General features: G+C 38.2%; 1 protein-coding gene across 2 annotated transcripts; it reads right to left on the bottom strand.

The window, feature by feature from the left end:
* Positions 1-340: 340 nt before the first annotated feature.
* Positions 341-24649, bottom strand: LOC143279848 (CDK5 and ABL1 enzyme substrate 2-like). Of its 2 annotated transcripts, XM_076584088.1 has the most exons (13): positions 24177-24649; positions 19988-20091; positions 19455-19563; positions 18603-18680; positions 18124-18250; positions 17046-17151; positions 13647-13724; positions 12844-12944; positions 11146-11252; positions 9628-9664; positions 8210-8272; positions 7298-7402; positions 341-6709 (listed from the first exon to the last, which is right to left on the bottom strand). In XM_076584088.1, the coding sequence occupies exons 1-13, from the start codon at positions 24596-24598 to the stop codon at positions 6569-6571; spliced, it is 1578 nt and encodes a 525-aa protein (XP_076440203.1). In that variant the 5' UTR covers positions 24599-24649; the 3' UTR covers positions 341-6568. The 2 variants fall into 2 exon arrangements, with proteins under 2 accessions (XP_076440203.1, XP_076440204.1); XM_076584089.1 differs by lacking the exon at positions 13647-13724.
* Between the last annotated feature and the right edge of the window lie 113 nt (positions 24650-24762).

Genomic DNA, 24762 nt, shown 5'->3' with positions numbered 1-24762 from the left:
AGTAAAAGTACCCATGGTGAAAAAATCAAGGTCATCTCTGGCTAAATTCTGTTGAAAAAATACACTTTGATAGTAAAACAAACACAATTAACGACAGAAGAAAAAAAAAAGGTGGTGCTGCACTATCTATGGTGATGCGCTGTGCCTGTGGAGCAGCCCAAATTTCACACTACGAAAACTGCTGTGACATTACGTAGTTTAGTTATGAAAAAAAGAAAGTAAAATACAATCAAAATACTGGTTATACCACCATTACTTCACAAAACTTTGAAAAAAAGAAAAAAAAAAAAAAAAAGAAACCAAAAACCCCAACAAATTCTTCATTTTGCTCACTGTTGGAACTGTGTATGTTTATTACGATTGCAGGTCAAAGCATAAGAACACAACACAAAGTGAAAGTGCTGATATCTAATCATTCCTCAGATTTGCACTGTAAGACATCAAGAGATATTCTTACAATGGCTGCAGATTTAGCATGTTTACAAGCCCCAGACATCTTAAAGGAAAGAAACTGACTGTCAAAGTAGAAAGGGGTTAATACTGTAATTGAAACAATCGACAAGTGTGCACACTTCTCTGCTTAACTACCTCAAGAAAGGACTATCAACATTTGTTCTATTTTACAAAACTAGCCAGAGAGTATTAATAAAGACAAGTACTGCGCTGATCTGTACAAAACGCCAAAGGCACTGTCCAACTATTTCAAAATTTTAGAAGGAAACCTATCTGTAAGAGCACACACATACACAACCACCACTTTTACATTGCTCAAATATTTCCACCAGATTGTACACATACAGGTCAAAGCAATCACACACACGCACACTCTCTCCTTACACAATGCAACACATTACACACACACTTTAAACAGCACACACACGCACTCTTTCCACAAATACATAACTCACACAATACCTCCCCTCCATCAAAAACACACCACAGGTCAGCTCAATTCCTCTTCACAGTCCGAACATGCCAAAACCTGAATCATTTCTTTATTTACTTGACAGCAATCTTTCTCATCAAGATGCAGAGTGCCCAGGACAGGAGGTGTCCTGTCTCACAGACGCAGATTTCAAAACACATCTCCAGAATTCAAAACACATCTTGCACGACCTCCCAGCAAAGTCCACATTTTCAGTCCAGTCCAGCAGTTCCCTTCTTCCTAAGCTTAACACTATGTGGCTACATGATGCTTTGTCACCACCAAACACAACACAAAAGATAAAGGACTCAAGTTAACTGTAAGCCCATGGAATATACAACGTGTTAACTATCTCTTTTTCCTTCTGGTTCACTGTTGTTCCTCAAAACTCCAGTATGGAGTAGATGGTGAATGGGTGAATGAGAAAACATGGTGCATTGGTGCAACAGACTGTCAAACTGCCCTTTTACTCAAATGTTTCTAGCACACTAAATATTTTCCAGTTCCTCCTAGAATCCATTGTAAATTAATAAACTCAAAACATGGTTATGCTTATTTGCAGACTTTTAGCATTAACAGTGCTTTTCATTGAAATACGACACTGAGAACAATTGAAATGTGATTAAGTATCTAACCTATAATGAGTACTGTTCTTAGACAAATCACTTGTCCACACACACACCACACACACAATCAACAAATCTCTATGCAAATAGCGAAAAAGTGAATCTCTCTCATACAAAAACTGTACAAGCTATCACAGACCTGTTCATGACAATCTCATACACCATCAGCCTTCACAAAATTCAGCTGGCCCCAGCGATTGCTCGGCAATAACCTGTGCTACACCATAGCTTTGTTCACAGCGACAAATTCTTGATCTCAATGGCACATACCATGAAGCAGTGTACAAAAAAATGAACTGTCCAAAAAACTCATGACAGAATATGTACATGTCATAATTGTGTCTGGCAGGGTCATGATTCTGTGATGCAGTGCACAAAAAAATTCATAGTTAAAAACTACAGTAACACAGTACGTAGAAGTGTCATCAGTGTGTCGAATAGCATTGTTCTGTTTCAACCAACCAAAAACAAGTGTGTCTTGTATTTAAACCAAATGAGGGTGTGTATATGTGTCAGTGTGCATGTTAGACTGTGTATGCATGATGTGTGTGTGTGCAAAATTATCTGCGGTCTTCAAAGTATGCACACCTCCAATATGTTTGATACAATGTACATACGATTCTAACAGTGAATTGCATTGAGCGTCTCTGATACCTTCAGACAGTATGGTCCAAGGCTATAAGCAATTCCAATACATTCACATGCTTTTATCAAAACAAAAGCGGCTTCTTTAGCACCCAGTTCATCCCAAAAGACCACATAAAAAAATAATCAGGGGAAAATAAATGTCTACCAATAATGTTCACTATGCACTGTAAGTAAACCCCATGATAATGATATAGAGCACTGCTAATATACACAAGTAAACAGAAAGAAAACTGGCAACTGATGTACACATTAAATACATGCACTACAAGCACATTATACAAAAACTGGCACTACGGTTTCAGTTCCAGAACAGAAAATAAAACTTCACATCTTTCACTAACCCCATCAATCCTCAACAACTGACAAAGCTTTAAATCTCTCTCCAACTTTATCTCAAAAGTATTTCCTAAACACCATTTCCAAATCCTCTCTCTCTTGCATGTTGTATATTAAAACCATTGCTTTTTGTATAACAGTCTTTCAAACGCTGTTTTATCATCCTAGTCTCTCACTTGAATATTTCCTCTTGCATCTGTTAACAGACCATGACTTCTTCTTCTTCTTCTGCGTTCACTCGTATGCACACGAGTGGGCTTTTACGTGTATGACCGTTTTTACCCCGCCATGTAGGCAGCCATACTCCGTTTTCGGGGGTGTGCATGCTGGGTATGTTCTTGTTTCCATAACCCACCGAACGCTGACATGGATTACAGGATCTTTAACGTGCGTATTTGATCTTCTGCTTGCATATACACACGAAGGGGGTTCAGGCATTAGCAGGTCTGCACATATGTTGACCTGAGAGATCGTAAAAGTCTCCACCCTTTACCCACCAGGCGCCGTCACCGTGATTCGAACCCGGGGCCCTCAGATTGACAGTCCAACGCTTTAACCACTCGGCTATTGCGCCCGTCTGAACAGACCATGACACATCTCTTCATTTACCAACCCCCTTTCCTGTACCTGCAGTCGATACTCAGCACGTCTATTTCAAAGCATTTCACTCACCCATCACTAAAACACTTCACAGTAACACTGTAGCATGTAAATGATTCACTCACATAGTGCATTTTCACTGCTGCAAACAGTTGTTTACAAGTTATAATGATCGTAAACAAATCATTTCTACCTTCAAAAATATTTCTACAATTCAAATGAAACTTACAGACTCGACTGGTCCAACAAAGCCAATATTTCAACTGATCCATTTGGTGTTCATCACACAAAAATTTAAACCGTATCATTTGTGCTTTAAAAAAAAAAAAAAAAAGATGCATGAATTCTGACAAAAATGGTCACATTACAGCAAAAATTGTGTATCCATTAACAAGATATCTGATTTATTTTCTGGCTTTCACACATGGTGTTTCACTTCATACAGAAATACAAATGAATTAGATCTATCCATGGGAAAAAATGTCAGAATATTACCTCTGTGACTTGTGAGCTCACCAAAAGCAAAAGGGCTGTATCCATGTTAAATCTATTAGTTAATACAATTTTCTATTTTCAGAAATTTTTAATTAAAAAAAAGGCGGGGTGGGGGGGGGGCAGATTTGTTGCATATACGGATCAGTTCATAAGCTTTGACACCTTGACACTGAAGATGCACCCACTGATAGTTATTCCAAAATACAATTTAAAAAACTATTAAAAAAACAACAACCCAACAACAAAAAAACAAACTGCTTTTGTTCATCTGGATCTTTTTACTTACATGCATGCATGTCTTCAGGAAGCAATATCAAACATGACTGGCTTGAAATTAATTCCCTTTGTTTTCAATCTCTGTCAATAGAGGTTCATTCACTGTCCAATCAGCCAAAGCTTTACATCTAGCTCGTCAGATGCTGACTGGTGCTTGTTGACTGACACACAGTTTGTGTGTGTGTGAGTGTGAGTGTGTGTGTGTGTGTGTGTGTGTGTGTATGTGTGTGTGTGTAAATATCACAACAGTGGAGGAAAACAAATGCTGGCAAACACTCATTAGTCATTCTAAAAACATATCTTTGCCGATCTTTTCCCTCTCTGTTTAACCTATTGAACCCTGCACCTGAGCATGGTTCAAGCATAAAAATTTTCATAAAAACAGTTTCCAAGTTCCTACACATGCATTTACCACATGCAAAGGGGATATCTTGTAGCATTTCTGGGTGTGTTCACACGTCAATTTGGATTTTTTTTTTAAACCTGGTCAATTTCAGTGTATTTTCTGTTTTTTTCAGCATCAACAAGACAAGGAAGCTGTGAACTCCAAAGTGTTTGAAAGGGTTAAGGTATAAATGATGAACTATTTCTCTGAGTTAGCCTGCTCACACCAGTTTCACTTGGTGGTGTGTAAACTGTTCTATTTCCTGCAGCAATCACGTGCATTAATTTTGTATGGGCAGGGTAAATTCCCTCTGTTAGTGTGTGACTGAAAATCATATGAAAAACACAGTTACAGCTTATGGTTTTACTCTTCACATTATACACTATAATTACAGATTATAGTTTTACTGCATTTCTCTCCCACACTCTCACCTTCAATCTGTAACAAGAAAGTATTATATACGCACTGTACATATTTCACAGCGATGACTAGTTTACCTCTGTATGTATCCAACCTTGGTCAACCAATGTAAAAAGAGTCCAAACCTGTTTCAATACAAAACATTCTCCACATGGTAGATGTAATTCAATATTACCAAAAAAATGTTCCACTTCAAAAAAAACTTTAAGAAATATGTCACTGTGAGATCATTCTCGGAAGCAAACCCATAATAAATGGCTCCAAAAACTGTAAATGTCCATGTATGCCCTCATCATGTTTTCAAAATAAAATCACATAACACACATATTTTGAGGGAGGAAGAGAGATGGAGAGAGACAGAGAAAGACATGGAGAGACAGACAGATGTAGACATTTACAGAAAGAGAAAGAAAACAAAGATGATCAATATTTGGAAAAAAAAAAAGAAGAAGATATACCGCACCTACATTTAGTCACCTAACTCTGGGTCTTGCATGTATTCTTTAAAGGTTTTCTTGATACTTTTGGGTGTGGGTAGGTTGTGCATGCATGTATGTATGTGTGTATGCTCACAGATGCTTGTGTGCATGCACACAAGTTGTGAGGGTATGATCGTTTCCATGAGTATGATCAAGATCTATAAAAGCTACGGTCTGCAGTATTGCACTCACTTTTTTTTCCTGAAAGAGGATACAGAGAGAGAGAGAGAGAGAGAGAGAGAGAGAGAGAGAGAGAGAGACTCAGAGGGACAGACAGATGGTTTGACAGAGACAGAGGAACAGAGAAACGTCCATTCAGGCAATGTAATTGTGAAAACCGATGTGGACAAATCAACCACTGGATGAAACGCAAGCCTCCACAGGCAACCGCAGATTGGATAACGCATTTCAACCTGAAATCAACTTTTCAAAACAAGAGTAAAATATATAACAGCACAATGTCACAAACGACAGATTGAAACCATAATCCAACAAAAAAGATCTGACACACACACAGCCACAGGACATGAAATAAAGAACGCAATGTTCATCATGAAAAGAATTGGCACATAAACTAGACTATCAACAAACATCAGAACATAGCATTGAATACTGTTTGTATCTTGATTCAGAACCCAAAAACTGGTTTAACTTCCCAACACATCCTCCATACAAAATCTGTGATATGTTCAACTTTTCAAATAGAAAAGAGAAAAAAAAAAGGTCAAACTTTACTTGGTACAAATCATGACTGTTACTCACGAGAACTTCACATGGATGTGACAAAACATTCAACACATTCTCAACCCAAATCATTGCTTGTTTTCCAAGTATAGAAGTACTTCAACAACAACAACAACAAAATCCACCTTGACTGCATTCTGACTACAGTGTCTTCCATATACAAAACTATCAAACACATCATCTTGGCTATTATCCATGGTCTTTTTTCTGGTATAGGTAGGTTTACACACATGTGATCTACAAATGAAACCTCATATATCAAGCCTTTGCTGCACAATGTATCGTCAAAGACTCTGAATCTTTTTACATACTAGTGATGAAAGTGTGCACACATGTATACATACTTTCCCAAAGGTATACATGCATGCATGCATGTTTAAAAGACAAACAGTATGAACAATAAGACAAACACTATGAACAATACAGCGCTATCAACTTCAAAATGATGAGAGTTACTGAGCACTGACATGCCAAATCACACATAACACTCGCATACACACACCCATCCCCCTGCCCATCTTCCCATGCTCCCTATCCCAAACCCAAGAGAAGCCAAAGAGGTACCCTAAACAGAACAGGGTACAAGCGGTGGTGTGTCTCTGGAACCGCGTGTTGGTGTGTCGGTGTGCTGGTGTCATGAGTAGTAGTGCAGGCGCTGGTAGTGGGGGAACACCTCCTTGTCGGGCACGTGCAGGCAGAACTCCAGGGCCACCAGGCACTCCAGTTCAAAGTTCAGCAGGTCCTTTCTGCTCAGCTTGAAGGCGTCCTCAATGGTCTGAAACATGCGGCCGCAAGTCTCAGTGCTTAGCTTCGAGCCACAGCTAGTTTTTGTGCTGAATAAAAACGACGTTAACAGCTTTAGGCCACAGCTAACACAGCTAGTTTTATGCTGAATAAAAACGACGTTAGTCCCACCAACTTACCTGTCGCAACTATACGCATCAACACAACTTGAAAGAACCTGAGGAGATGCCATGGCAGAATCAATAAGTTGTTTTGACTTCTGATCCAGTGATCAATAATCTGATATATAGTAGTTTGCACAGGACAGGAATGTCAGACCCCTGCCGAAGTCTGCACTAGTGGGTCACGGTTAAGTATGTGTAATTAAATCGGAGTTCAAGGCCCTGTTTCAGCATGGCAATAAGTCATTAGGAAAGGCATTTTACTCAGGCTTTGGTTGGGGAAGGAGAGGACTGGGCCCGGCCTTCTTACGCTCAGCCCTAGACACTGCCGATATGAATTCACTGCCGTGATGGCCATAAAAGGCCATGGAACCATTAACCTTAAAACATGGCTTATAAGACACTTGTGGGGCTTTGTGGCTGAAAGCTCTCTCCACAGCTGGCTAGTACTGGCTCACCTCCAGGAGCTTGGTGAGTTCAGCGCCCTTGATATCATTGAGCTTGCAGGCCAGCAGCAGACAGGCGCCGGCACACAGCTTGCGGTTCTGCTTGTTGATCAGGTTCTGCCAGAAACACACACACACACACACACAAACACACACACACACCACACAGTCAATGTCAACAGTAGATGCACCAAGTCTGAGACTGATCATGCATACACCAGCATACAAAACCATGCAGTGGGGGTCTAGCTTTCTCACCCAGGAATGTGAATACACACACATCTAAAGACACACAGTTTCTCTCAAAACCTGAAACTCCCCCAAATCCCTAAATCAACAAACACACACACACACACACGAACAGCCAGGGTTAACAGCTGATTTTCTTTTCATTACATTCATACAGAACTTATATGGAAACAATCATGCAGTTTCAGGCCAAGTGTGTGTGTGTGTGTGTGTGTGTGTGTGTGTGTGTGCGTGTGTGTGTGTGTGTCTCTGTGTGTGTGCATGCATGCGTGTGAGCATGAGGTGCATGCATATGTGTTGTGTGGTGTGTAAGTGCAAACGTGTGTTTGTGAACATGTGTGCAGGAATGCATTGTTTGTTTTTTAACTCCTTTTGACTATGAGTGATATCAGACACATGTGTACCTCTGTGCTCATGCACATGCAAATCTTAGGCAGTGTGTGGGCTAGTGTGTGCTTATGTGAGCGCATATTTGCATGTAATGATATATGCATGTGAATGCGTTTGTGCATGTGTATAATGTCCCCAAATAACAATTTCTTGTATGAACATGCATTGATACATCACAATCTGTTATTTTTTAAAATTTTTATTTTTTTTATCAATATCTACACAATGTAAAGGATGCTGAAACTAAAAGTGCAGACATCAGTTGCCGGTTTTCTTTATACTTACTTTCAAAATCAGTTTCTCAAAATAAACGTAAGATTGAGCAACAGTCCACAGGTCCCGCTGACACTGTCAAAACAAACAAACAAAACTATGACATAAAAGATGTATGCCAGAATGTGTGTTTGTGGAATGTGACATCTTAAATCAAAGTATTGTTGAACTGTACTGTTATTATAACCTTTTTATGTCTTATGTCTACTTTTAGCATGCTATTTCATGCCTGTTTTATTCATATCCTTTAACTGATTTTGTGTTGCACATATATGGCTGTGATGATGTATGTATGATTTACTCTAAGTTACCTTTTAACTCTTTCCATATGAACGGCGAAAGAGACGACGTTAACAGCGTTTCACCCCAATTACCATCATCAAAATATTGCAAGAGGAAGGTTCTTATACTGAACAGGTGAATGTTGACAAAGAATACCACAATTCTTACGACGGAAGTTAAAGGTTGGGTCATTTAGATGCCCACTGGACATCTGAGGGGTCTGTGTAGAGGAGAAGAGAGGACTGGCCGTACTGAGTGAGTTAAAGGTTTCTGTTGTGTTGTTATCTACTGTGATTATTTATTGCATGTGCATGGGTTGCCATCTGAACATTTTGTTTCTTATGTAGACATGTTGAATGACTGTGATTTCTGTGTATTGTTTATGTATTTTACACCACAAATGAATTTCTCTTGTTGAGATAATAAAGTATTCTGTAATCTGTAAACTTCCTCTAACACCTATGAAGCAAGATAATAATGTAAAATTGTTCTGTTTATAACTGTTCAAATGAATTAAGATAAATCTTTCCTTCCTGTTTTTAGTTCTTTCTCGCAAATAAAACAAGAAAAAATACACATTACAATCTACACAAGTAACTTCCAATGATATCCTTCATTTTTCAGCTTTTCTCATTTCTACGAAACTTCTTTAGTATAGCAGCCAATGTCAATCATTTGAATGTTATTGCTGCATAGAATTCACTTCTCTCTCTGCATCTCTCAAAAAACCAAAACAAAAAAAAACCCCAAAAACACACACACACAAAAACCCCAACCTGCAACACTGGTACAATATAAATAAATAAATATGTATCTTTATTTATATATAATATCACGGACATGTATTCTGTCATATATATACACACACACACACACACACACACACATATATATATATATATACATATATAAATCACTGAGTGTACAGTAATCATCATCATCACACACACACATAATGAGAAGCTCAGAATGCACCAAATCATTTTATCATGCATATGTGTTATTTATGCAGGCAAAAAGGAGAGAGAGAGAGACAGAGACAGAGACAGAGACACAGAGAGAGAGTCTGTGTGTGCGCATATGCACACAAATGCAGAAATAAACTTGTACATGTACTCTACTCTAATGGACTTTAACCTTGAACTCACTTTAGTGTATGCTATTTTCTTCAGTTCCCTCTTGAGGCTGCAAATGAAAAAAAACAAAACAGAAATACAGTGTCATCTGGAAAAAACGAAATGTGATGATACCACTATCATCTTAATCAGCACATATCATTTTCAACCATCAGTAACAAGCAGACGCTGTGCTTTTATCAATTCAGAGAGTCAGGGAAGGTGAGGGGGAGACTGCACAGGGGGTGACGGGCAGAGGGGTATTATCCAAAGAAATCACACCCCTTCTTTCTCTTTCACATCCCCAGTTCATAATAATGGAATACTGTTTGGCGTGACACTCTCATCAAATTACACACACATAAAAAATAAAAAAAAAAGAAAAAAAAAAAGGAAAAACATAAAAAAGAAGAAAAGATCTAAGCAAAACACATTTCTTCCTACTCGTATCCTGGCACAAGTCATTTAAAGTATTTGTTGGTAACAACTGTTCTGAAGTCAGTCATGAAAGGTGCAGTGATGTGCCGCAGAGAAAAAAAACAAACAAACAAAAAAACAAAAAACAAAAAAAACAGAGCCCCCAAACAAAATGTTCTTTTTAACCAGGACCTGCAACCCCCCCCCCCCCCCCCCCCCAAAAAAAACAACAACAAAAAACCATTACAGTACAGTACTACTTTTTGTGTACTTCTTGGTGATGTAATTGATTTTGCTAAACAAAGGAAATATAATCCCAAGTGAAAAAGTCCAGATAATGGACTGACATCAAGACCAGTCTGCTCTGTCTCTTCTCACCAAGGCAACAGCCCTTCACTGAAAAGCATTCTTGTCAACAGCAGTCAAAGATTTGATTTGATTTGATTTTTTTTATTATTATTATTATTATTTTTTTTGGCAAAGCACAATGGGCTTGTTACAATGTGTTCTTTTACATACGCTGAATGCATACACAGAACATAAGTTTACTGTCTCATCTCAAAGACTAACACCACTACCATCTGACCATCACTCCGAAGTCTGACGAGTGTGTCTTTAACCCCGCCACTGCTGAACCTTGGTGAAATGAGATGCTGTGCGACTTCAGTTTGGAATGCAGCTACTACTTTTTGTGTATTTGTGTATTCACCAATGGTGTAATTGATTGATTCCAATGTACTGCAACTCAACGCAAGTCCAGGATTGGCCTGTACAGCCACCAGAAGGCTTGCCTCACCCGGACTAGACCTTCTTCCCAGTGATCTTCGGATACGAAGAAACTGCCATCATCATCACTGCAATTAATACCAAGATGAAGAAGTCCAAAGAAAGAATGGTGACTGTCATCTTGACCTGTCAGCTCTGTCATATCTTGGTGATCTGATAACCCTTCAGTGATGAGCACACACATCAGCAGCAATCAATGGGTTAAAAAAAAAAAAAGTTTGATGGAGTATGGAGAAAAATACTGCTGGTACCTTTCGTGAACTAAAACATTCAGATATCAATGCGACCTTGCTCTGTCCACTATAGCACAGTATGCATTTAAAAAGAACTTGTCAAAATTGTATCAACCTTCGAAGCTTGGAGAGAGTAAGTTGAATGCTGGGAAAGCGTTCTCGGAACTTCTCGTTCAGTTCTTTCTTGAGCACTGAAGGCTTCACGTAGTCCGTCACTGACACCTGAAATAAAGCATACTGCAGAAATGAGAAAATACTACCCCTGAAAACGGAGTATGGCTGCCTACATGGCAGGGTTAAAACGGTCATACACGTAAAAGCCCACTCGTGTACATACGAGTGAACGTGGGAGTTGTAGCCCACGAACGAAGAAGAAGAAGAGAAAATACTGACACAGTTGTCCTAGGCTTCACAGAAATTTTTTTTTTTAAGAATTCTGATAATAGCTATCAAACATATGATACAAATAAAATGACAATTATGTATTTCTGGATTATGCTTTTCCTTACACTACTTTTGAGATCATCAATCAAATCTCTGAAACAGATGTATCTCATCATCACAGTTTATTAATATTATAAACATCTTTTTTGACATGGGTATTTCTCATTACTGATATTCTCTTATGATTAATCATTCTTCTCTTCTGTCTAAAGACATAAATAAAACATGGCCTGCTATCACTCAACACCACCAGCACGGAACAAGTAAACAGGTCTACCTTCAAACAAGACTCAAAACTGGTTTATTGTCTATACACAGGTAGAGAAATTCATTGAGTGTTTGACGTGTTAAAAAAAACAACAACAACCAACCAACCAACCAAATGAAGTGACGCTGAGTAAGTTAAGAAAGAAGGTAAATTAAAAGTAATCACAGACACACAAAAACAAACATGTACACAACAAACTCAACAACACACACACACACACACACACACAAAGCAATATACTCCTCCTCCCACCTCTAACCCACTAACTTCTCCACATCCCCCTCAGAATTCTCTTCCCCTTCTCTCTCTGCCTACACTCCCCCCTCCACCCACCTCTCTTCACCATGCAAGATCCCAACCCAACAAGAACAAGAGAGGCAAGGCCTTCAAGACTCACTTGTGATACACTTAAAAAAAAAAAATCCAAGCTTTTTATGTATTGAGTATAATTTCAAAATGTAATGTTTAAGATGAGAAAGATCAGTTTAAAGCAAATTAAGTCCCCTAGCATTAATTACAGAGTAATTTCCCTTTTTTTACTATCTGCACCAAAACGTTTGCAAAATAAATAAAACTTCCATGCTTAGCAAAAGAAGTTCCTGTTTGAACAAAAAATGATAATAATGACTGCTCTTGTTGTTGGGTCAGAACATCAGATCAAAGTGCCAAGTTTAGAGAATACAAAAAATGTAAATATAACAGTAAATGCAGTTTGCATATAATTAGGCTTCATTTTAAAATTTTTTTGTGCCCATCCCAAAGGTGCAATATTGTTTTAAACAAGATGACTGGAAAGAACTGAATTTTTCCTATTTTTATGCCTAATTTGGTGTCAACTGACAAAGTATTTGCAGAGAAAATGTCAATGTTAAAGTTTACCACGGACACACAGACACACACACACAGACAACCGAACACCGGGTTAAAACATAGACTCACTTTGTTTACACAAGTGAGTCAACAAATGATCAATATTCACTCCAAAAATAAGATAATCACATGATAATACCAAAGGGAGCACAGTGACTCGTATGAAAACTCCAAATCCCATCTACCCGCACAGAGGCGCACAATGACTACCTCCACACACAATCAACATACCACATAGGAAGGAAAGTTCATCAGAGTGCGGTAACTGCCCGAGTGCAACTCTGGGTCGTCCAGCGCATAGGGGTCATAGTTGTCTATCACGTCTTCCGGAACTGTCAGCAACAAGGAGATGACATGAAACAATATACTGGTTTAATACTGATGCCAGATTCGGTGTATTTTCAGCTGCCATCAGCAATACTTCTTTGATCATAATATATATATATATATATAAGAAACAGGAAGAGAAAAATTAGGAAAAAAAAGTGTACGAGTGGAATAGGAAGCAATATTTACAAAACCCTTACATTTCCAACAGGGAAGAATCAGTTTATTTCACAAGCAAGGAGGAGAAAAGGAGCCAAGAGAAAGAGAAATAATTTTCAGACAGGGACTGAAATGAAGAGTTTTAAATGATAAGATCTAACAAAAGGAGCATGCACAAAGACAATCAACCAGGTGTAAAGTACTTCCCCCAGCACTGAGAGAGAAACAAAAGCTTCTTTTCATTCACAAAACAGAAATGTACAAATTCAGCATTCCTGAATCTGGTACAGTGCTTTTCTGAAATACCTACATAAATACATGCATGCACGCCCTCATGAACACACGCACACATACAAACATACACATTAAAACACCACACATGGCAAGCTCACAAACCACCACACTAAATGTGACATCTCTTTATATGAGGTACCCCGTCTCCTGATCTAAAGAAGTGGGAAAGGGTAAGAGAAAAAAATAAAAATAAATAAAAGGACAAAAAAACCCCAACCCCAAACAACCAATGACCACGAGGACAGGAAGAGTACCTCTGTCCAACGCATGGCCCTGTCGCAAGCCTGTGGGACAGGCATCGGCAGACATACTGCGAAGCACCTCATGCGTGGCTGCAGTCCGCATCAACCCCACAGCAACACACACATCACCGCAGGGTCGCACACACAGGGGCAGGGAAAAGGCGCATCAACACAAGCGGTATTGTACATCTCATTAATAAGAGAGGGAGAACAAAGAAAGAGGAACGCCCTCGCAATCTACACCACTTTTCACACAGTCATGGCCTCAGGTGGGTTACTTGAACAAAAAATAGAAATGTATACCCTAAAATATCTAGCTACACTGGTTTTCACACTTGTTATCATATTGCTGTTACTGGGGCAGGGAGGAAGGGGGGAACCAAAAAAAAAACGAAAAAAAAACAAAACAAGATTAGTCTTCAGTATCAACACCGGTCTTCTGAAAGTTATGCTCCCTATGATTCCTGGAAAATAAAATTTGCCCCAAATGTTTACACCAGTTTTCATAATTGTTACTACTTTGCTGTTACTGGGGAAACCAACAACAACAACAACAACAAAAATAAGCCCTAAACGTTTTCACAGTTATGGTACCTGGTGCTACTGGAAAACTGACTTTGCCCTTCATATATACGCCAGTTTTAATACTGTTATTTTCCTGCTCCTATTAATGAGTACAACAAAAACAAAACTGCTGTATGCCAGTTTTCAAACATTTTCATATGGATCCTGAAGCATTCCCCACATACGGTCTAATGATCTGAACTGAAAGTACAAAGCTGACATTGATCCATTTCAGGTCTGTATGTATACAACAGCCCCAACAAACTTGCCCGGTTTTAGTTCCTACTGGTAACACTCAAACAAAGGTTTTCATTGATCACTGTACTGCCACACCCTGAGTGTGTGTGTGTGTGTGTGTGTGTGAATGTATGTGTGTGTGAATGTGTGTGAATGTGTGTGTGTGTGTGTGTGTGTGTGTGTGTGTATGTGTGTGTAATATATATATATAGCAACACTTCACATTGTACTGTTATGTTGCATGTGTGTGTGTGTGTGCATGTGTGCGAATGTGTGTGTGTGTGTGTTATATCTATATCTATATATCTCAACACTTCACACTGTACTATTTATGTTGCATGCTCTGGGTGCAGTTTTTTTTATGAGCTCTGTTCACTTATTTGTTTTTTTAGTAATTTAAATTCTTCTTTTTGCACTTATTAAGTGTTGGTGTGTGTGTTGCATTTTGACATACCAGTAAACGCCCTTGATAAAGACCAGTGGTTGAAACCGGTTGGGCATAAAAAAAACTGTTTTGTTGTCTTCCTTTATATATATATATATATATATATATATGTATGTATATGTATATATCTATAGTGTGTGTGTGTGTGTGTGTGTGTGTGTGTGTGTGTGTGTGTGTGTGTGTGTGTGAGAGAGAGAGGGAGAGAGAGAGAACTGAAGGACAGGGCCTTTGTTCCCTTTTCCAAACAGCCATTTTACCTGGTATTTTCAAATCTCTTGAGACATCAACTGTGCTGAAGGATTTAATTTCATTTCACGGGAAACTTGAAAAGCCAGATTTGAAAATCACCTAATATCCTTTTTTTATTCTTCTGGAAACTGCCACTATTCTGAGATTTCAGATAACCGCACATATTTTCATGCCGAACAGCATGATCTTTTAGTTTTACACATCTTAAAACTTCATATTTTTTTACATGAAAATAAACAGTGTATATACAATTCATTCCAGTGAAATAACTCTCTTTGTTATAAATAATGCTTAAAATAACATTCTAATATTCAAGGTTTCATTATAAATGATCAATATATACACACAAATCATTTTTTCAATTCTTTCTCAGTCAATGATAGCAATATTTCTTTCAAAACTGAACAAAAAGACCAAAAAAAAAAAACAAAAAAAAAATCACTGTCTGTAGCTTGGAAAAGTCAACTTTTTATACTGACTTTGGAATAAAGCAGCTTGCGAAACATATGTTCAAAATAAGATTTTACATGACACTTCAAAGTGACTTGGTAACAGAAGCTTACATCTAAAAATAGTTTGACAGTATTCACTTTTTTAGCGTCAGCTTACAGCAAAGTCAACTTTACAAATCATGCACATATGGAGCAGACTTTGGAAGTTGGGGAAAGCAATCTTGTTACTGTACAGAAATTGATATAAAAATACACAGAATGAAAAGAAATCATTCAAAAGGAATATATGTCACTACCGAACTTTCCAATACCCAGGAGGGGGGGGGGGAACTGGAGGAGGGGGTGCCGGGGGAGGGAGGGGTGGGGGGTGGGGTATTTCTTTGTCAGGCAATGTATCTTTCCTCACGGGTGAGCAGAAATTGGCTACTTCACCTCATCTACAATTAGATCAAAGCCACAATTTTGATGTAGACTGCCTCAGAAACCACCCGTGCATCAGAATGTCAGTTTCATCTGTTCCACAGCCATTATTCTCACTGCTTATGAATTTCCAATATCTGCTTAAAAACCTGTGAGAAAATCTTGCAAAAAAAAAAAAAGAGAAAAAAAAAAGAGAGATAAAGAAATTGTACATTCATGGTGCAGAAGTTAAAACCTGGCTTGAAACAGTCCGTTTACGTTTTATACAGGTATGTGTGTATATGCAAAGACTATCTGAAGCCTACTAATCACACAAGTTGACAACATGCGGGAACAATTTAATACCCATTCAAAATGTATAACATAAGCTGGACATCGTCACACACAAATACCTTTCTATTCTTTCATCTTTAAATAAATCCGCTTTTTTTATAGAACAAAACAGTTGTATGAAACGAATGACTGCTCCATCAAACTGTAACAGAATGAAACTAGTAAAAACGCTTATATATATATATACTGCTTTGATATCATTGCTTGATGTGCTCTGAAAGTTGATTCATAAACACATATGTATAAATTTGCAATTTTCTGGTGCAATCTTTGTGATGCCCAGTTCCTTGGTATATATTTTGATTATGGTGAATGTGATGTATCTATCTCGCTGTGATTTGGGCCTATGTGATATGAGACTGTGATAATGCTGTGCTGATTTTTTGTATATATTTTTATGTCACTTATTCTTTAATCAATATAGTTTATTGTACAGTGCGCAGAGTCCATCTGAGATGGGGGTACTGTGCTGTATAAGCCTTCGTTTTATTATTCATTATTATACTGTTACAATCACAATGAAGAGACTGAGTGACTGTGTGCCAGTCTGTCAAAAGATGTACTCAGGAGGCTATCTACTATTACATTATTAAAATGCTTCATGCAAAACCACTCATAAACCCTTCCAACAAACACCGTCAGTTGAAATGTGTCTGTAAAACACTAGCCACTTCACTACTATGTCTTAGCGTTTGGTGCTTTGATCGTCACCTGCATGTGATACTCCTTCTGCGGAGGAGCTGCTGACATTCTCAGAGTTGGTTCGATGCAACAGGCGGTTCTTGGAGGGGATCAGGAATCGGCTGTAAGACACGTCCTGAAATAAAACACAACACACTACAGAATCAAAATACAGCGCAAAACACTACAGCATCCAAACACAGCACAACACACTACAACATCCAAACAGCACAACACATTACAGCATTCAAATACAGCACAACACACCACGACATCCAAACACAGCACAACAACACTACAACATCCTGACACAGCATAACACCACTACAACATCCAAACACAGCACAACACACTACAACATCCAAACACCTAAGTCCCAAAACAAAGTACAGCAAACTGCAACATCCACAGCACAACGCCACAACAATATCCAAACACAATACTGAACAGCAATACAGGTGTAAACAGCAATATAGGTATACTGTGCAATGCCCACTGTAAAGCTGCAAGATTATCAATTGACACTGACACATTTTCTTCTACCTTTTATTTTCTGTTCCAAGGAAAATAGGCTGTCTGGAAATAAGTAAATACCTGAATATCCCCAAAACAAAACTTTTCACAGAAACTACCGAAATAATAATAATCACTGTCATAAGATACAGCGATGAATCTTGAGTGGAGACAAATCAAAGCGCTCTGACACACAAGTTTCACATGTATGCATACCATACCCCTAGAACAGAAGCATGAAAGACAAAATGTAGACACATGTAGATAGAAAGCTAAAGAAACTAAGGACCGAAATAGGGAGGAGTTATCTGAGCAGACGACACAGGTCATGAAAGCAACACAATCCTGGGTGACATTTGGTCTGACCACAACTAACAATTCAACTAGCAGCTACTTTGTTGCCATTCAGTTTTTCCAAGTAGTCTAAAAATGCAATTCTTCAAGCAGGCCAGGAAAAGTTGGGCAGCACTTTACATAATCCTGTACAGTCAAACTTCTTCAGTACCAAAGAAGCTTCTATATCACAGAGAAGCAAATAAATGATTAAAAAAAAAAAGAAAAAGAAAAAAAAAAGAAAAAAGGAAGGTCAGTTTACCTGTCCTTCTTCAACTCTGGCAGATACAGTCAGCCCCATGTGCAGCAAGCCTTCGGAAGATGAAATTGACCTTGACCCTGACGTGTGACGAACTCGTGGCCGAGGTTCCTCCATCATGGCTTCTTGTCTGCAACGTCAACAACATGTCAGGGTGACACTATGGGCCGAGATCCAGACATCCCATGCCATGGCAACATGGAGTATATATACAAGGACTTATGAACCAGACAGCAGTATCCCTGAAATCAAACTCCGTCATAATGAATAAATGATGGGTGCAGTAAGTGAATGGACAAAGCATCAGACTTTCCATTTGGGTTTGATCCAAGTAACAGTGCCTGGTGGAATTAAAGGTTGGGAGTTTTCTGTTCTACAGTATCTCAAGCTTGAATTTTCTTCTTGTAATTTTTCATAATCACTGTGTTGGTGTGATCTGAGAGAATCTGGGCATTAAAAAACAAATATAGCAGTATATTCACCTGAAGAACTGCTTCTTTTTGAAGGGCAAGACAGAGCATATAGCAAGCGGTGACTTCCCTTTGGATACGAAGAAGACCCTGTCAACAAACAGATCACTAAACATAACTTTTAAAAAATTTAGTACATCATTATTATAATAACTCAGACACATGAGAAAAAAAAAGGAAGGAAAACACAGCAGATACAAACAGCAAGGTAATCAAAAGAATAATCATTCCTGTCAATCAATTATTCGTCTGTCATACTTTCACATTTCAGGCATCTCCCATGACTAACCAAGAAAACCAGTCTGCCAAATAATTCACAATGTGCAAATGAACAGTTCTACATTAATGAAACCACAATCATGCTATATCTAACAAAAACAACAAAAACAAACAAACAACAACAACAACAAAAACAAAACAAAACAACAACAACAAAAAACAAACAAGCAAACAAAAATCCAAAAAACTACCACAGGAATTTATGCAACAAATATTCTGACCGGCATGAACACTAAAACTCCATCATATGTTTAGGGTAGTCTGTAGAAGCAAAGTAGTTAACATCTTATTCTGAAATTCAACTTCTCATTACAAATTTAGGATAAATCTAACAGAAAGCAATACAAAGAGACAAAAAGTTGAAAGAAAAGAGGAACACACACACACACACACACACACAGAGTTATGCTCCATGCCTGTTTTTTATCACAAATCAAACAGTGTGACATTAATACATACCTCAGAAATCAAGACAGAGAGGAAGTCATTTAGATATCCAACTTTTCACAAAACCTGACATCAACATTCACCTTTTGGAACCCCACTGCTTGGTAACATGGAAAAGCAGCCAAAACAAAAGTTTACCTGCCAGTTGACATTGAACGCTGGCTGTCCCCCGATATGAAGCGAACTTCTTTTGGAACTGATTCACTTGAGTTGTCCGACATGGAACTCGAACGACGAGAACGTTCACCTACAATTGCATATATACATCTAAAATATCAATAGTTATAAATACACACAGTATTCTAAGCACCAAATGTATACTTTAATCCAAAAATACATAGAACATTTTCATAGTTGCAAAAGTATCGTTTCCAGTGCAATGACATAAACTGACATCAAAGATCCTTTTGTTGTTCAGCTTGTTGAATAAAAAAAACCCACTCGATAACATTGTGACTGTTTTATACTATCTTCCCCCCACCTCCAACCAACCCCTTCACCCCAAAAGCTTTTGGTATTTTCATGCAAAGCAAGTAATAACATACATGTGCAAGAGGGTGAGGACTGCATATGGTGGTACAGAATCTACAAAAAATACAAACATTGTATAAAATGGCATGATTTAGAGAGTGATGTCATCCAAATATGTATTTATGAACTTATGAACTTACCAAATGGTTCCGCATTTTCTTTTCTGCTACTAATGTCAGACAACATGTGCATCAGCTTCTTTTTGACTGCCTGTCGATCTCGTTCCCCGGATAAGGAGGCCGTTCTGCAAACAAGTAAGTACTGTAGTGTTCACTTTCAAATCACACTGATGCACTCAACATGTCACAACAACACCAACACAGGATTGATTTCCCTTTGATTTAAAAACTGAAGATGGAGTTAGTTTCTGTTTTCAACAGCTGAAGACACAGTTGAACACAGCTGATACTTATGCCTCACACATTTTGTTTGTAACCCACACAGAAAATCAGAATGCTTCAATTTAGAAATGACAATGTCAATGACATTTTTGCCTTCATTTTCACAATAATTCAGATCTTCTCCCATACTTGCCCTTTGAGAAAAGTGCTAAGTAAGTGTCCATTATCATTATTATCAATATCATCAACACATGCTGTAAATACTTCACTCTGAAAATCATTGGGCTCTTGTTTCACCCAAAAAGCAATTGGCACAATTTTGCTCCTGTCTGGAAAATTGTTACCACTTCTGTTCCATAGACCCTTGGAAGATTTAGCATTGAAAAGACCAGGATACTTGCACTGCAGTGCTTCTGGCTGATGGTTTTCTTTTCTCTCTTGAGAATTGAGCATCAGTATGAAATATCTATACAGTATATATGCACTACTGAACCAGACACATCCAAAATAAAACTGTGCAACGTCACGGAACCAACAGGCAAATGTCACTGCTTTAATGATTACCACTACTGCAGTGCAGAACATCAGCAATGCTAACTAGGTCATCACCAAAACAATAGTTACACCTGTACTCACTTCAGGGTGATCAACACTGGATTTTCTAAAATGCATTAGAGATCAGAAACCACTTCTTGTGATGACTGTGGGCCTGGACGTGTGTTTGTGTGAAGTGTCTTAACTTGGCAAACACATTAAACTGCTTTTTTGTGTGTTAAACACATCGAACTGCTAAAGTCAACAACTGGTAATGAAGGCTGATGCTTTGCTGGAATCAATATCAATGTTTCCTCCCTGTTACCAGTTATCAACTATAAGTGGATATAACATTTTAACCAGTTGAGTGCCTATAAGATGTCGGTTGACATCCTGCAAAAAGTGTTGCCATAGTCACAGTGCCTGTAAGATGTCCACTGAGGTCCTGCATATGTTCAGATTTCCCCTTCATTGGAGTTTGGTTCAATGCACATAAACAGACTCTGAATGGTTAGTTTGATGTGTCTAGATGATAAAAGGTACTATTAAAATGAACATACATCAGGCAGAAACCCCTTTCTTCTTGGTAATGATTTGCTAACTGGACCACATGGAAAGCACATGGAAAGGGGGTTGCAAAATATGCACACAAAAAAGGCACTGAAAACTTAGCCCAGTAAAGAAAGTGGATTCAGTCATTGGATTTACACAATTCTGCAAGCTGTGCTTATGATTATGGACAGCTAAAACGATGAAGGATCTCTCTTGTCTGGTGATTGGTTTGAACACGAAGGCGAATGATAATGACAGTGATGAAACTGACATCCCATTTGATGCTAATTCAGTCCATTTATCCAGTCAGACAGTGTTTTTGAGCAGGTGGCTATGACAGACAAAACATGTGCAGCAAGCACTGGAAGAGGGGGAGGAGAGGAGTGACGCAAGACGATAGGTCAAATGCCAGCCAGAGGGTGTGGAAGTGGGCATGGCAGTTGGACATCAGTGAACCGTTATTTCAATGCATATTGCTGGAAACAGACAACTTCCAATGCTCCAGCATTTTCATGAAACACAAAGTTGGAAGCGCACTGAACGTAAAACGTGCTTTTAGTTTAAACGCTTTTTGTCACTGAATCAGCTGGTTGACTTATCTGGAGAGGAGGCACCGGATGTACAGCAAGCACTTTAACTGGCCCAGGTGCAACCTGGAGGAAGTCAGTGTCATCCAAGAACTTCACTCTCTAACTTGAAGATTTTAGCTGTCAAAAAGCTTGCCTGCTCAATTTCTGAGAACAAGATTCACTTTTAAGTTTTATACTGACTGTGCCCACATCTGTCATTGTTTGGACAGTAATTCACAAAGTTTACAGGTCTACACAAGTTGTGATTTGCTTTTATGAATCTATAACCTATATCAATTTCTTCCACAGGTATAACAGCTGTATTTTGTTTTTCTTTGGATGCCATTCTGTGGAGGTGGAAATAAGACTTTTTTGCTGTACAAAAATCATCATCTTTATTTTAAATTTAAATCAGTAAATGCCTGAACAGTTACCTACAATCAAACTAGTTGGGGAAAAAGCCCAGATTCAGAATTTACATTCATTTTCCTTCACAAAAACATTTACTTTCTTTCTGTGTCTCCCATAGATTTTGTATTAGATTTTTTACAAATTTATTTCCCTGGAATCATCAAAATTCCCCAGCAAAAGGAGAACACATCTAAATTTACAAAATTCTCTGGCACTGAACTGGTCAAAATACTTAAACATAATATAAAATGATGAATTTCAACTAAATAATCTGATCTGACAAATAAGGGTGAGATGAGAGAAATATCTAAGAACAGAAATCACAAAACAAATTAATCTCACAGGTTGTGCATGTATGCAGAGCAAGCTGAGAAAATGGTAGGGGGTTGAGAGGCAGTTGTGTGCAAGTTTCATATTAATATTTCTAGAGGGTTTTATCTAATATTATTTCTTCCCGTGTCCTTTACCTCAATTAATCCCACATGCATTGCTTAATGACCTTAGAGAGCTCTGATGACAATTGACCAGGTCAGTAAGTGTTATAAGTAAATATCATTATGATTATCATTACTATGTTCATATTGTAATCATCATTTTTTAAGTATAACACTATTAAAAGAGAGTTTTTTTATGGCTCATATTTCAAAACAGTACGAAGGCAAGTTATACTTAGTAACTTATAATATATAACATTACTTGCAGTCTCAAAGATGCTGCAACAAAATCAGCTGGAAGTGGAATTAGTGAATGAATCTGCTTCAATCATTGAGAAATAAATCTGCCTCAGTCACTGAGGAAATATGGATTTTTATTTTTTGAAAATAATTTCCCTTTTGTGTACTATTTTTGTATAAACCTTTTTTTTTTTTTTTTTTTTTTGTCTGTGAATAGCTGTAAGGTGTGTATGTGCGCAAGCATGTGTGCATGTGTGTGTGCGTGTGTGTGCGCGCGCACGCGCAAGCAAGTCTGAGTGCTAAACAGACAAAACACAAAACCTAATAATAAATCAGTATATTGTTTGGAAAGAAACTGTTCATGTAACATTGTAAGGTTCCCTATTTTGGATAAACAGAAAATGGGATTCATTGCCAATATTGTTTGTCACATCCACTACATATTCTCTCATTGTCTTAGATGTCAACTCATTTAGCAACTACTTGACTTCTGTTCTCTCTCTCTCCCTCCCTTTGTCTCTCACACTTGATCTGTCAGATCTCACCAATACCAGTCTTATACTCTAAATGTGGGTGGTGGGAGAAGGATCATTTGCTAAGATAGAAAGCAAACTTTTTTTTTTTCAATACAGGAATTTAACTAACAGTAATACATCATGGTGCACTACAGGTTTCTGTCTATTGTACAGATTTTGAACTGATTCAATAAATATGCCATATTTTGACATGTAGTGATGTACCACTATTAGAGTGTAGTCACAATTAGGTACATGAATTTCCTGACTGGTTGAGTTCCTTATTATATGGATAGATCTACTTGTAGCTGTACAAAACCAAAACAGTTTAAACACTAACAAAACTTGAGCATGTGACATGAACAAACATTGTAAATACATGTGTTGGGTCACTGTGTGTGTGTGTGTGTGTGTGTGTGCACGCATGTCTGTGCGCACATATATTTTAACAAACGTGCTGTGTCACTCGGAATGTGTATACATCATTACATGTATACAACTACAAGAGTGTGTGTCACTGTGTGTGTGTGTGTCACTGTGTGTGTGTGTGCGCGAAATGGCTGTAAAACCAATATAAAGAACTGCGGTGCTGCACACTATATAAATGTACAGTCTATCTAATCTTCGATCGAAATGGTGGAAAATTCTGGCACCGTGACAGACTCTCTTTTCGTTACTGAAAAGTGGCTTCAAAACCTTGACCTCGAGCAGGTCAAGATTGCCCTCAACTCACCTCCATCTCTTATTAGAACCCGGTGTGGATACAGACGCTTGAAGTCCATCTGAATTCTTGCTATCACCCCTTAAAAAAGGCTGTATATTTTCTGCCGTGGACCTCCTTTCTTCCGCAAAAGTGTGGTTGATATCAGCTGAATATTTCGACTTCAACTTCAGTAGATTCAGGTCATGACCTGAATCTTCCTGGGTTACCTCCCTTTCCAGTGGCTCATCGACAGCTGAACTGTCAACATTTGCATCCGACTCTTCTTCTTTGGCAGCATGCTTTTTGTGTTTCCGACTATATATGGCCAATTTTGTATCTTTGTGCGTGCCATCAAGTGAGATGTTAGAAAGAAAACTGACAGCAGCGAGCCTTCTCCGAGATGTACGGTTTTTATGGTGTTTTCTGGTAGCATTCGCCATGAGATCTCGCATGAAAATGCAAATAACGCGAGAGTAGCAGACGAGTCACTGGATTTGTAAAAAGTAGGACCTGATAACTGCAATTTTATTCACTTTCTATCGCAGTCGATAGTTAGTAAATTTTTGAAATACTGTTATTGATTAAATGACTATCAGAAATATCAAGAAACTGTCTG

This window comes from Babylonia areolata, chromosome 3, assembly GCF_041734735.1.
Source record: "Babylonia areolata isolate BAREFJ2019XMU chromosome 3, ASM4173473v1, whole genome shotgun sequence".
Taxonomy (NCBI): domain Eukaryota; kingdom Metazoa; phylum Mollusca; class Gastropoda; order Neogastropoda; family Buccinidae; genus Babylonia; species Babylonia areolata.
This window is presented reverse-complemented; position numbering and strand designations above follow the sequence as displayed.